Raw genomic sequence first — 15,620 nt, 5'->3', positions numbered from 1 at the left:
TATAGATTGATGTATTGCCAAAAAGACGAACCAATTTTCCCTGGGTAGATTCGCTTTTGAAGCCTCTCTGTAATGTTCACGAGATTCATATATTTTTATTTGAAACTATTTTCTAAAGACGACAAGACACTAAAAATCATTTTTAAACACATTTATTATCTGTGAAACAACAAACTTCCACACAAATTTCCATCCCTCCTTTTGACATAATATCCTCTTAGAAAACGAAGTTTCAAATGTCCTTTGTAAGTGCTTGCTTGCGTTATAGATTTAAGGAACTCCGGTGAGAAATACCATACACTTCTGAACGCACCGGTTTAAACTGTACAGTCGGGGTACGAAAAGGTTCTTCACCTTAAGATCTATTTTCGCGTGCTCAGTATGAACGATAATCTGCTTTCCCGCTCGAGAATGTATCATATATGACACTGACAGACATATTTTGACTATTCAGTTGAAGATATCATATCAAATTTAAATTTGGAATAACTAATTACGCCATTAAAAAGATTTCTTGTTGATATAAAAATAGACGTCCAAAGATGTTACACTATTTTGAACCAAGTTATGATACTATGTAAGTTTAATTTTATATGCAGTTGTCAGTTTAGTACTTTAGTTTCAAAATGTATAAAGAGTTTACGACTTGATAAAGGAATTAATTTGAAAACTGACGAAGGTTTAGTTTATAGAGTTAAAATATTGCTAAACTATAGGATAATATGAATTGTTTTAATGCAAAATTTAACTTAAAAAACATTTCAAGTTAAAAAAGCTTCTAATAGAAGTGAGTTACTTTATTATTGGTGGCTGAATAACTGACATACGATGTACAGTCAGAGTAAGAAAACCTTCGTCAGTTTTCAAATTAATTGAAGAATGTATCATATTCTCGAGCGGGAAAGCAGATTATCGTTCATACTGAGCACGCGAAAATAGATCTTAAGGTGAAGAACCTTTTCGTACCCCGACTGTACAGTTTAAACCGGTGCGTTCAGAAGTGTATGGTATTTCTCACCGGAGTTCCTTAAATCTATAACGCAAGCAAGCACTTACAAAGGACATTTGAAACTTCGTTTTCTAAGAGGATATTATGTCAAAAGGAGGGATGGAAATTTGTGTGGAAGTTTGTTGTTTCACAGATAATAAATGTGTTTAAAAATGATTTTTAGTTTCTTGTCGTCTTTAGAAAATAGTTTCAAATAAAAATAAATGAAGCTCGTGAACATAATAGAGAGGATTCAAAAGCAAATCCAAATACCCAGGGAATATTTTTAATAATATTTAATTTTAGTTTAGTTTAGTTTACTCATTCTTACAGTTTTATTAATTTTAAATAACAATTTTATCTCCATTGAATTAAACTCAAGAATATTTTGGTACGTATGTTTGGAACAAAGTTCTCTTACCTAGCTTACAGTAATGAACTGGTAACTTCACTTAAGGAAAATGTGTTATGAACACCATGTGACGTTTTCCTTCCATTCCATTATTTCTATCTCTTTCCATTATATAATATTATTTATACTTTTTTCTTATTTTAATAACAATTTAATTTCTTGCCGTTTCAAGATTCAGAATACAATAATATTAAACTATTTCATTGTCATCCACGACACCCCTTTCTTCTTCTTTTTCATTAATTGTCTCTTTAATTTGCTAAATTTTTAAGCTCAATGACGTTTCCTCGGATTCGATCCCACCGTCACTTATATGCCAACTACTGGACCGTCTCAACTCAATTCCAATTTATTCAATATAGTCAACGGAGAGGAACTCGAGTGTTCCAGCGCAAACTAGCGTTAGACTTGTTGGCATACTAGTTTGACCTTGTTATACGACAATGGAACAACAACATTAAAACAACTTTTAGTAGGAATATATGTATGACTAGTCGCCTACGAATTCGCTCGTGTTTTAGGGGATAGTTTGGTATTGTCGTTTTTATCTTCCTTGCAATACAAGCTTGTTTCAATATCAAAATTCATAAAATTAAATTCAGTTTACGGGAATTCCCGTAAAAGAACAACAGTAAAGTAAAAGAAAGTAAAGTAACAGTCTGTATATTTCCCACTTCTGAGATAAGGCCTCCTCTTCCATTAAGGAGAGGATTTGGAACATATTCCACCACGCTGTTCCAATGCGGGTTGGTGAAATGCACATGTAGCAGAATTTCGATGAAATTAGACACATGCAGGTTTCCTCATGATGTTTTCCTTCACCGCCGAGCACAAGATAAATTATAAACACAAATTAAGCACATATATATAGTGGTGCTTACCTAGGTTTGAACCCGCAATCAGCGGTTAAGATGCATGCGTTCTAATCACTGGGCCATCTCAGCTCACTAAAGAACAACAGACAGACATGTAGTTTTCACATTTATAATATTAGTATTTACTATTTACATATATCGTAACTACAACAAACTAAATAATAAACTTACTATAACACTACATATCATCATCATCATCATCATCCTCCTGCCCTTATCCCAATTTTATTTGGGTCCGCGCAGCATGTCTTCTCCTTCCATACTTCTCTGTCACTAAAATATAAAATAAATACAATGAGTCATAATAAAAAATACCAATAATTATAAAGTTTGCAAAATATATTCTAACTCGTAAACAAAAGCCCAGTTTAAACGAAGCTATTCAAGCCGCCAACAAAACAGGAGCTGTTCAAACTTTGTCAGAACTGCTTTTTCCGGCCGCAGTTCCGAAACTTCGATAAGTTTCACGGCTACGTGTCGGGAAATTCAATTCAATATTTATCGGACAAACAGCTATAGAAATTCTTTTTAACGTCGATATCACAAATACATCTTCCAATTTAAAATACATTTCTATTCCTTTATTTCAGCACCAATTATTTAGACAGCATATTTTATTTTATTTATATTAATGAGCCTGAGCCGAGATGGCCCAGTGGTTAACCACCATCCATCCATCCATCCATCCATCCGATGAGATCGGGTTCAAACCCAGGCAAGTACCACTGAATATTCTTGTGCTCAATTTGTGTTTATAATTCATCTCGTGCTCGGCGGTGAAGGAAACATCGTGAGGAAACCTGCATGTGTCAAATTTCATAGAAATTCTGCTACATGTGCATTTCACAATTCCGCATTGGAACAGCATGGTTGAATATGTTCCAAAACCTTCTTCTCAAAGGGAGAGGAGGCTTTAGCCCAGCAGTAAGACATTTACAGGCTGTTGATGTTGTTGAAATTAAGTTAAGGAGATAAAGAGTTGTTTTATGTCAGAGCTTCCACAAGACTTATTTGTATTATGCTTGGATAATATATTTTTAAAACCATCATAGAACATAAGAACAAAGATCAGATAAAAGTCATTCCACCAATGGTCCTTTCCATATTCCTAAATTAATTTTTGCGGTGTACAATCATACTGTAGTATATTGTCTATATCGGAGGGTTCAGTCAGCGTTTGCAATGTAAGCACAACAAAAATAGATACCTCTAAAATATTCAGTGTTACTCTACTATATGGTGCATGTATTTGACATATAAACCTATATATTAAAAAAATGCAGGACAATCCTTCGTATAATTTTAAAAATCAAATCATATACAGGAACAGACAGTGGTAGGCGACTTTTATATAGTTTTATACTATGTATTGTATACATATTCAAAAATGCAAACAGTTGTTATATTAACAAAGTTTCATTGAACCATGAACGCACCCAATCATCTCACACGTTATTTCGATAATACGGCGCTTTAAACTTTACTGTACGACCCAGCGGCCATTTTGTGGAGGTTTAAACAACAAAGCCTTTCGTAAAACGCTATTATTTTGTTACGATATTCAAATTCAATGCTTGAATTTGTAAATCCTTAAGAGCTTATAAGTACTGACTGACTTTTTTTTTAATAGGAAGATGGTCAACCAACCAACGGTCTTAAGGTACTAATGTCTATGGGCAGTGGGGACCTATCATTCAAGTGGCCCATTTACTAGTTCTTCACGTATGATGTAAAAATAACTTTCAGCAGTGCTCAATCTCTCGAGATAGATCATAATCTAACGGTATTTATGATTTTACGATGACAAATACATATATGACTATTTGACTGAAGAGTGCATGAATTACCGGACGATAGGAATCCCCGAAAGTGACACGTGATTACGAGGCCAATTTGCCAGTCGTTCTCCGTAAAGTAAATTTAAAACAAAGAGATCAATATATCCGAACACAACACAGAGGCATACAGAGGTCGTTAAATCATTTCAATGCTCAAAGGAGTTCGATTATACATTATTCTCGTAATATATTAAAGATAAATGTTTTCAAATGATTATATTCATCGAAATATATTTAGATAATGTTCAGTCAATTATCTTTGTGTCTTGTAAAGTATTGACTTTGAAAGCAATTACCAATTTATTCTTCCATAAATATAAAATATTTTATAAAGAAACCGTTTTTACAGATAAAATATGTTTTTGAAATGTTTAACCTTTACATTATTATCGAGTCAGAGCTTGTCATGAGACAAGACAATTGGGGAGAAGTGGGGTGATGAAAAGAGGGGGCTCTTTTCATCACAAATATATATTCCAAAAAAGAGCCCCCTCTTTTCATCACCCCACTTCTCCCCATAACCCAGAGGGTATTTATTTCGTATATAATGACTAGCGGCCCGTACCGGCTCCGCACGGGTGGACATAAGTTTTTTTTTTTTGTTTGTTGCCTTTTACGACATGTTTAAGAATTACCAAAACCTTCCTTACGAATAAACCTCTGTCTATTACTGAAAACCGCATGAAAATCCAATCGATGGTTCTGGAGTTTATCGCGAACATACAGACAGACAGAAGCGGTTGGAGATTTTTTTAATAATATGTAGTGTTAAAAAGCAATGGTATTAATAAATAACTAAATAAATATGAGACAACATCACATCTGATCCCAATGTAAGTAGCTAAAGCACTTGTGTTATGGTAAATCAGAAGTAACGACGGCACCACAAACACCCCTACCCAAGGCGACATAGGAAACTAATGGTAACCTACATCGACTCGGCCGGGAATCGAACCCGGGACCTCGGAGTGGCGTACCCATAAAAACTGGTGTACACACCACTCGACCATGGAGATCGTCGTATTGAAAACATTACATAATTAAAGCTTATACCATGCGTCGCTATGTATGTAAATTCTATATCTTGAGCCCAAAATATTTAAAATTTTACCTATGTTGCTGATTCTAAACGATTTTCTTGTCTTCTCCATCTAACAAGATCGGCCCTCTTTTTCCGATTCCTTCTGGACGATGACATTTTTGAAGAAGGCTATTTTCAGTAAACTTAACCTACGGATGAGTCAAGATAACACTGTAGACAAATCTATATGTGTGAGCATAATTGTGTTACCTTTATATTTACCCCCTATGGGATAGCATTGTAGAGAGATATTCCTCTAAGCTTTCTGTGTAACAAGAAAACAAGTCAATGTCTAGCATTAAAAAATTACAACCAGTTACTGACCTATAAATATAACAGTAATACTTCTGTTACTATCTTGTGAGGTACTAGCATAAAACTTTACTACCAAGATAAATGCGAGAGCTCTCCACATTGCTGTATTCTTAGTACACTTTGCGAACCAATTTCTTAAGAGATTCCTCTAAACTGGCATTTTTATGTTATACTACGTAAGGGCAACTTGTTGACACGGAACACGTGTTTATGTAACAAGATATGGTATATATCAAGGTTGACCGATATGGCTGAAAAATGCACAATGTAGATGTTTAATTGGACATTTTCTGTATACTGATTAGAGTTGTTACATTACATTAACAGCCTGTAAATTTCCCACTTCTGGGTTAAGGCCTCCTCTCCCTTTGAGGAGAAGGTTTGGAACATTCCAACACGCTGTTCTAATGCAGGTTAGTGGAATACACATGTGGCAGAATTTCGGTAAAATTAAACATACAGATAAAACCTAATGATGTTTTCCTTCACCGCCAAGCTCGAGATGAATTATAAACACAAACTAAGCACGTGATTATTCAGTGGTACTTGCCTGAGTTTGAACCCACAATCATCGGTTAAGATGCATGATTTTTAACCACTGGGCCAACTTGGCTCTTTTTTTTGTTGTTTTACTTGTCATGTAATGTAAATGATTACAGTTGTTATAACTTGATAAGATATCATATATAAGATATAATCAAGGACAAGAAAGTACGGTTAGTTGTTTTAATTTTATTTTTTGTTACAGACGGAAGTTACTATTATGTACGATATTTTATAGAAATAAAAGAGTAGACGAAATCTTCTTTAAGTTGTTCATAATAATTTCATAAATAATATCTTCTTCTTTTACATTTTATGAAGATTAAAAAACCTTTTGAAATAATATTTAAATATGTACTTTTCACAAACACTTGAATCGGCTTCACGGAATTCGATTGAGAACTACTATTTTATGTTAATTTAAGCAATATTCATTTTGTCTAGATCATTGCAAATGTATGAAAATATTATAACAATTTAATTCGTAAAATGTTTTACTAAAAGCATGTAATTACCATTTAGCTTTGTGAATTAATACATTTAAAGTATATTTTAAGTTACTTGAATAATCATCAAAATTTAAAAACACTTTATTTAAGTACAATTCGAAAGTAGTTACACGATTAAATGTATTTTATTAAATACGCCAGTAGAAAGTATAGTATTTGTTTATTGTTGGTTTTATTTGTATATTATTGCCCTGAAGTTTACAAATCGAATCTTTTACAAATAATTTTTAGCCACTTTCTCTAGTTTTTTTTATAATCCGTTTTCGCGGGAAAACATCTTGTATTATTTTATACAGCCATACCAATGACGTTCTAAAATAGATTACACTTTTACGAAAACGGATACACTAAAAAAATATGAGTTTATTAAATATATGTATAATTATAATATAAATGTATAAGCATAAAGAAATATTTCTAACAATTTATTGTGTGTGTAATTTTATGACTAAATACGAAGCTAAAACCGATGCTAAAAATAAATTCCACTGAAATAAACTGGCAAGAAATTGAACAGATTTTCTGACAAATAGTTTCATAAGTTGTCTAAAATATTGTGTCAGTTATGTCAATTAATTTTATTTCTCATAAAATTGTAGAGGTGGCATTACTAGTCTTTAAAATCACGCTGATATTTTTAACAGATGATTTACCTATTAATATATCTTTGTATGTGAATCAATAAAGTGAATTTTCAAAAGCATGAAAGTTTAATACATCTAGTGAGTAGACGTGTGATCAGTATAATAATGCAGTGTTGACATGGGTTATTTAAAAACTGTGGAGTTATTAGTCATTTATTTTTATGAAGGATAGGTAATCATTTAATTATATTCATTAATCTAGTCGGAAATCCGAAACAGTGATAACTTTATATTTAATTTAATCTAATAGGCTGAGATACTTTACTAAAGAATATTTTGATTTGATTTGGTAGATAACCATATAAGTATATTTAAGTTACTTGAACTTTTTTTTTTTTTTTTTTTTTTTTTTTTTTTTTTTTTTTTTTTTTTTTTTTTTTTCGTGGGTAGGCGCGATAGAGTACACACATTAAAAAATAGTCTCGTTTTTAAATAATATTTAATATTTCATTTACTAGTTTAATAATAAATAAAATGTACCTGTGAGTTCAAATATCCACCGGCTTCAAGTTTAAATAATTGTTTTAACACAATTCTAAATAACTTATATGAAATATTTGCCACATCACTACCACTAATTTTTGGAACAAGTATAATGGATCAGCTCCAGAAATCGATCGAGCAGCTAGCTACCATGTTCACAGCTCAAATGAATGAGTTCCAGAGGGAAGTTCGGGCATCTATTCCTGCAGCTAGTCCGTCATCTAATATAAATGCGCAATTTAGTGCATTCAGAACTTTTGTGATGACGGCGCTGGAGAACTTGCAGGTGCAGCTTCAGATTCTCTCCAGGCAGCAAGAGGACATGGAAGTTCGATCCAGAAGAAACATCTTGCTTTTTCACGGTGTGCCCCAGGTCAACAATGAAGATCCAGCTGAGATTGTGTGCAAGATATTGAATGAGCGGCTATCCTTGGCAGAAGTCACAGTCAGCAATATCAAGAGGTGCCATCGCTTGGGTCGTTCAAATAATAGTGACAAGCATCGTGCCATCTGCGTTAAATTCTTTGATCAGGGGCTCCGCAACAAGATATGGTACGGCAAATCCAAATTAAAGGGCAGCGGTATCACATTATCCGAATTTCTGACGAAGGGCCGGCACGAAGCATTTGTTGCGGCTCGTAAACGGTTCGGGGTATCACGCAGCTGGACGAAATACGGCTGTGTTGTTGTGCTCGGTCCTGACGGTAAGCACCATCGTGTCGTCACAGTGGCTGAAGTCAACGCTATTCCGGAGGTGGTTGGCAGCGTCAACAGTGCAGGTGACGCCGTGTCAGCCGAACCGGCATCCTTCACGCAGGTGGGAGTACGGAAGCAGACCTCAGTGGCTTCGATTACCCCGAAACCAAGTGTTAGGCCCAGAAAGCCCTACAGAAAATAGTTACATTTAACCTTTCACTTGTGTAATCTCTGTTATAAGTCTCATACTGATTAACTTCCTAGCTATTAATGTTATAACAGTATATCAATCCTTCGTTTTACTTTACTTTTTAAAAAATCAACGCTGCGACTATATCACTAAGGTTGATGTTTGATTATTTGCAATAGTAATCGCATTATCAACGAGCGACGCGGGTTCACTTTTACACGTCTTATTTGCAACTGTTTATCTAATATTTCTAATTACCGCCGCAGGCCTCGTAGATATATTGCTTTGTTTAATTATAATGTTATTTTTTACTTAGCTAAGGATTTAATATTATCATATGTTGAACTTTGTTTATTATACTTCAATTTTTACTTTAGTTTTACCTCTTTTGTTTATCAATTATTTCTTAAGATATGTTCTAACTAAACTAATAAGGTACAAAAACACCATTTGATTCATTTTTAATTGTTATTCTTGTTTTTTTTTTCTTTTTACTTTTACAACTTTTATTTTTAAACAATTATTTTTGAACTACGTTTTGTTATACTTTTGGTCTCTTTCATGCCGCCGGTGGATATCGGGCACAGTAACAGTAAATTAAGTAAACTAGTTTTACGTTTAAGTTAATTTTAAAATTATAATTATTAGTTTTTTATTTATTTATTTTATATACATACATATATATTTTAATTATTCTAACTTTTATTTTTTTATTTTATTGTTATATATTTATAATTACAATGTCTTCAGATTGTAGTATTCTTAGTGATACTTTTCTTTCGGTATCTTCGGGTGATGAGTCATTGAGTGACTTAAGTCTTCAAAGTGCTATTTCTTCCCTTCCACTTAACTCCAATCTTAATTCTCTCTTTTCTGATTGTGTGAAAAATTTTAACGTAGTACACATAAATGCCCAAAGTATTCCAGCCCATTATCCTGACATTCTTGCCTCTTTTGAGTCCCGTGATATTCATGCGATTTTAGTATCGGAATCATGGCTTAAGCCCTGTTTACCGTCTACTTCGTATTCTTTGCCAGGGTTCCATCTCATTCGTAATGATCGAAGCAACAGGACTGGTGGTGGTGTGGCGATCTATCTTAGATCCTACATTCCTTTTAAAATTGTAAGTTCGTCATGTCAGCCACCTCCTGTTGATTCGGCTGAACACTTACTAGTAGAAGTTTCTCTAAGCCAGACAAAAATTTTACTTGGCGTTTTTTACAGTCCCTCTCTATTAACGAATTTCTTTTCCTCTTTCGAAGCCCTTGTAGAAACATTTGTCCCAAATTATGGTCACACCATATTAATGGGCGACTTCAACACATGTCTACTGAAGGATGACAGCAGAGCTCATAAGCTTGTATCTGTTTGCGAAGCGTGTAACATGCATATTCTTCCCCTTTCAGCGACCCACAGATATCCAAATTCCACTCCTTCTCTTCTTGACCTTATAATTGTGTCTTCTCCTGATTTCGTTTCCAAGCACGGTCAGTGTTCTGCCGATGCCTTTTCTTATCATGATTTAATTTTTCTTTCGTATAAACTGCGCCCTCCTAAAGTTAAGCCTAAGATACTTCTGCGGCGTAATTTTGCTGGAATGGATGTTGAACAACTACGTGCTGATGCGCGTAATATTGATTGGTCAGCAGTGGAGTCGGCGTCTTGTATTGAGCAAGGGGTTGATGTCTTTAGTTCGTTGCTCATTCAATTGTACGACATTCATGCGCCAATTCACCAAGTAAAGCTGAAACATCTTCCTGCACCCTGGCTAACTGAAGACATAAAAACTAGCATTCACAGAAAAAATGTTGTAAAAAGTAAATTTAAATTAAATAACTCTGACGAAAATCGTAGTAAGTATATTAAAGCTAGGAATCGCTGCAATACATTATGTAGGGATGCACAACGTCGCCACATTCATGCTTCAGTCGAGAATAGCGATTCTCACAGAGTTTGGAAATTTCTTGAGACTGTTGGAGTTGGTAAATCTTCTCATAATCCATCTGTTCTTAATATTGATACAGAACTCCTAAATCAATATTTTTCTAATCCTTCGAACTCATTTGATAGTTCAGCTAAATCACGTACTCTCAACTCACTTTCTATGACTTCAACTCCTTCTCATCCTCCTTTTGTGTTAAGTCAGTTCACTGTGTGTGATGTTAAGAAAAGCGTGCTGTCCGTCTCATCTAATGCCATTGGTACCGATAATATTAGCCGTACTATGATCATTCCTCTCCTTGATATTATCGCTCCCGTGATCACATATATTCTAAATGAATGTGTCTCATGCTGTGTATTTCCTGAAGCATGGAAGAGCGCTAATATTTTACCACTGCCAAAGAAAGCTAATCCTGTTACCTTTTCTGATTTTCGTCCTATCTCTATATTACCCTTCCTGTCAAAAGTTCTTGAAAAACTAATTCACTTCCAATTAAATCTCTTCCTAAACAAGAACAACTTGCTCAATCCTTTCCAATCTGGTTTTCGCCCAGGACATAGTACGGTTACTGCCCTTATAAAAGTTACCGATGACATTCGATTAGGCATGGACAGTAAACAGCTCACTGTTATGACTTTGTTGGATTTCAGCAATGCTTTCAATAGTGTTGACTTTGATGTCCTGCTGAGTCAGCTGCGCTCTCTTAACGTGTCTCCTGCAGTCATTGACTTGTTTCACAGTTATCTTCGTGGTCGTCGGCAACGTATTCGTACTGATGATACTTACACGTCGTGGTGCGATATTTATGCTGGCGTACCACAGGGCGGCGTTTTGTCACCGTTACTTTTCTCTATTTTCATTAATTCTATTACTCACAACCTTTCTTCTCTCTACCACATGTATGCAGACGATGTCCAAATTTACACCCAGTCGACTGTGGAGAATCTTCCGTTGGCAATCACAAGGATGAATAATGACCTCAATATCATTCTTGAATGGAGTAAAACTTTCGGTCTTAATGTCAACCCTAGTAAATCTCAAGCCATAATTATTGGCAGCCGGAAACAATTATCCAAAGTCGACTGGTCTTCCTTGCCTCTGATAATGTTTGACAATACTGTCATTCCTTATTGCGATTCTGTCAAAAACCTTGGAGTTTTCGTTGATAATTATCTTAGCTGGACTCGCCATGTGAATGAAATCAGCAGGAAGGTGTTCGTCGCGCTGAGTTCTTTGCGTCGTCTTCGAAATTTTCTTCCCATTCCTACCAAAATTATGCTTGCACAAACTCTACTCTTTCCTATTTTGGATTATGCTGATACAAGCTTTGTGGACTTAACTGAAGACCAGTTAAATAAACTTGAGAGACTTCAAAATACCTTTATTCGGTTTATATTTGGATTACGAAAATTCGACCACGTATCACAATTTCGTTCCCGTCTCAATTGGCTACCCATTAGACTTCGCCGGAATATGCATGTCCTGTCTATACTTTACTGTGTGTTGTTTCACCCTGTTACTCCCCCTTACCTGAAGGAAAAATTTATATTTTTAGGAAAACCCGGAGAACACCCTCGTTCTACGAAGAGACTGATTTTAAGGGTGCCCGAACATAAGTCTATTTTTTATAAAAAATCGTTTACAATTCAGGCTATTACGCTCTGGAACAACCTTCCTTTAAATATTCGGGAGGCCAAAACCTTATTTATTTTTAAAAAACTTTTAAAAAATCACTTTCTGACTCAAGTTCCTTTACGATAATGATTTCTTTTTTCTGTTTTTTATTTTGTTAATTTATTAATTTTTTCGTTATGTTTGAAGACATCGTTTATATTCTTACTCATTGTATTTAGATTTATATATATATATATATATATATATATATATATATATATATATATATATATATATATATATATATTTATTTTATATGTATTGACAATATTATTTATAAATGGATATATAATTTGTGTATTCTATATTTATATTTATTTCATAGTTTTATTAACAGATTCATATTATTTTATTTATTAGTAGAGCACCACCCACCTTATATTCTATGACCTATCCTACACCTGTTGGTTGCCTGGAAGAGATCGCTATGTAGCGATAAGGTCGCCAAAATTGTACGCCTGTCATATCTAGGCCATATCTTTGTCATTTGTATTTTTTTATTTCACTGTGTGGTGTACAATAAAGAATAAACTAAACTAAACTATATATATCGCAATACCTTAACATTCTATATTTAAAATATCTATGATCATAAAAACGAAACCTTTGATATTTTCAAAATTAACCGCAAAATAATATATATTTTTTACTTTGAGTATGTCGCTCAGCCAGTGTAATAACGAGCTTAAGGGATAACGTCTTAGATCCCCTGGATCGCGTTGCTATGACATCGTAAAGATGGGTTCATATGCCAAGGTCAAGGGTCAAATGTAATTTCAAAAATAGTTTTGAAATTATATTTGATTTATTTACACATTTGTCTTTTATCAAAATAAATGTTTCAACAACAACAACAACAACAACAACAGCCTGTAAATTTCCCACTACTGGGCTAAGGCCTTCTCTCCTTTTGAGGTTTGGAACATATTCCACCACGCTGTTCCAATGCGGATTGGTTGAGTACACATGTGACAGAATTTCTAGTTATTCGAAATAAGACACATGCAGATTTCCTCACTATGTTTTCCTTCACCACCGAACACGAATTGAAATATAAACACAAATTGAGCACTATCAGTGGTGCTTGCCTGGTTTTGAACCCGTAATCATCGCGTTCTAACCACTGGGCCATCTCGGCTCTAAAAATAAATGTTTAACGTGACTATATTTCATTCTTTTAAAATATACTAACAATTTCCAATATGATAAACTTATGATGTTTCATCGAAAAATATCAAGAATGAAAATACCAATCCAAGCAAATGAATCTCGTGAGACATTAAATAATCAACTGGATGTCACAATACGTACGGGCACGTACCTGCACTTTTGAAATTATTTTTTGCATCGGTTAGTGCACGAGGGAATAACTGGCCTAGATACAAATATTCAATACTTGATACATAAATGTATAGGTCAGAGCGACGTCGATGTAATCACCTTAAATAAAACATGATTAATCCTCTTTAAATAATATAAGACTCGTAAAAATATCAAAAAAGTAATTGACGAATAATAAAAAAGTAAAATTTTCGAACACAATAATTCACACGGAAATTAAAATAAAGTAAAACATCATCTACAAAATAGAGTAATATTATTTTTCCTCATACAAACGAAACAATACAATTTGGCAAAACCGTTTTCTTACCTGAAATGAAATTAAATTTTAAACCTTATTTATTCCCGCTAAAAACGCTGTCAGTTAGTTTGGTTACGTCACATTAATAGAAACAACAGTTGTATTTGTACGACTTGTACTAATTCAACGTTAACTTAGTGTTTTTGGAAAAGTAATGAATTACAATGGCGATCGTTGGTGTGTAATGGAAAAATCTAGTATCATTAAACCCCAGAAGAGTTGCTTATGTGCTAGATGATATTGAAATGACAGTTTTTGCCTATCTGACGTCACACCATGGCGGCTCCGGTTTTTGGTCACGTGATATACAGAAAAAAAATTACAATTAATATTAATACAATAAAATGATAGTGCGCTTTTATGACTACAAATCAAAGTATTTAAGTATATTTTTACTTATATTTTGACTTTTATCAGATTTCATAATATCTTTTTCACTGACAGAAATACCCTATTAGCTCAATAACCTGTAAAAACAGCAACGCCGCGCTGGCCGTACCTGCTCGACCGCTCTCCGCAGTCCCCTTTGACTTCAGCCGACGTTACTTTAGGTAAATAATTTCGTGAATGAATAGTTCGGAACAGCAACTATTGACCTATTTTGGCCGTAAGTTTCTGACCTCCTAGTACTTACATAAAAATATCTCCGTTAATGTTATTGGATGTAATAGCTTATGATAATTAGGTATAAAGGTATGTTATTGTAATAGCAAATTGCCATGCATTTATTGAGAACTAACTGACCCTACCACATTACCCGTGAGTTATTAGTTTGTGATGTAATTTCTTTCGCGAACTTTCATACAGCAAATATACAACTTTACCCCTTTTAAGGGTAATAAAAATTTTAACAAAAAGAAAAACCGACTTCAAACAAAACAATATTATAAACCAAATGCATATTCACTAAAAAGTAATAAAAATAATTGCGTATTCAAAATCTTTTTTAGAGTCCTCCTAAGTAAAATTAAATAAAAAACATTAGAGTACTTAAAATTCGATTTATGATTATATAACGCAGTTACAATTATTGTTGTGTTTTATTTATATGAGATTTATATGGTTTTCATATGGTTACCATCATCAGAGTTGAACCAAATTAAAATGGGACCACATGGGAAGCACTACCTTTCAAACAAATAAAATTGGGACAAAAAAGTTAACAAACATAAAAAAAAATACAAACGAATTGTTAACCTCCTCCTTTTTTAAGTCTGTTGAAAAGTAACCTCTGATCTTCATAACCCACTAAACGAACAATATCCAATTTATTAAGAACACAAATATATTATAGTTGTGGTCAACTGACCGTAACATAGTGCGTAAAATCTATCTAAGTCAATAATTCTGAATAATTTCCCAATTTTAGCCTTTCAAGTCAAACTCTGAAAAGCTAAAATTTTATATTTGCATAAATTTATTATTTGTATCAGTATTCCTACGAGAATTTCTAAAAAAAACAACGCAAAAAACGCTACAAATTGTAATAAAATGAATGTTGTAAATTGGTAAAAGTGCCGTTAATTTGACGTTATGAAGCTCGGTAAATTAGAATTGACTTTGTAAATAAATAAAAGTGTTTCAGTTTTTCCCAAATTTAATCTTGAAAGGAGTAAAATGAGAATTGCGAGCTCGTATAGGGTGACCCATTAGTTTTCAATTAAAGTCGTGAATGCTCAGCTCGATTGTTACAAGACATTTTTAGATATCGTATTTGAAAAGCTATTTTCTCGTACTCTGTATCGGATTTCAATTGAAATCAACTATATTTTATGTTAATTTACTTT

The 15,620-nt window shown here is 33.6% G+C and overlaps 2 protein-coding genes across 2 annotated transcripts in view; both read left to right on the top strand.

The window, feature by feature from the left end:
• Positions 1-15,620, top strand: part of LOC124535013 — a 259,361-nt gene that overhangs the window by 231,656 nt on the left and 12,085 nt on the right. The window lies entirely within an intron of this gene.
• LOC124535011 lies at positions 7,801-8,818 on the top strand. The gene has a single exon (XM_047111031.1). It carries the CDS (start codon positions 7,801-7,803, stop codon positions 8,584-8,586), a length of 786 nt encoding a protein of 261 aa, XP_046966987.1. The 3' UTR covers positions 8,587-8,818.

Source organism: Vanessa cardui, chromosome 14 (assembly GCF_905220365.1).
Source record: "Vanessa cardui chromosome 14, ilVanCard2.1, whole genome shotgun sequence".
Lineage (NCBI taxonomy): Eukaryota > Metazoa > Arthropoda > Insecta > Lepidoptera > Nymphalidae > Vanessa > Vanessa cardui.
Note: the sequence above shows the minus strand (reverse complement) of the source record. Positions and strands in the feature narration are given on the sequence as shown.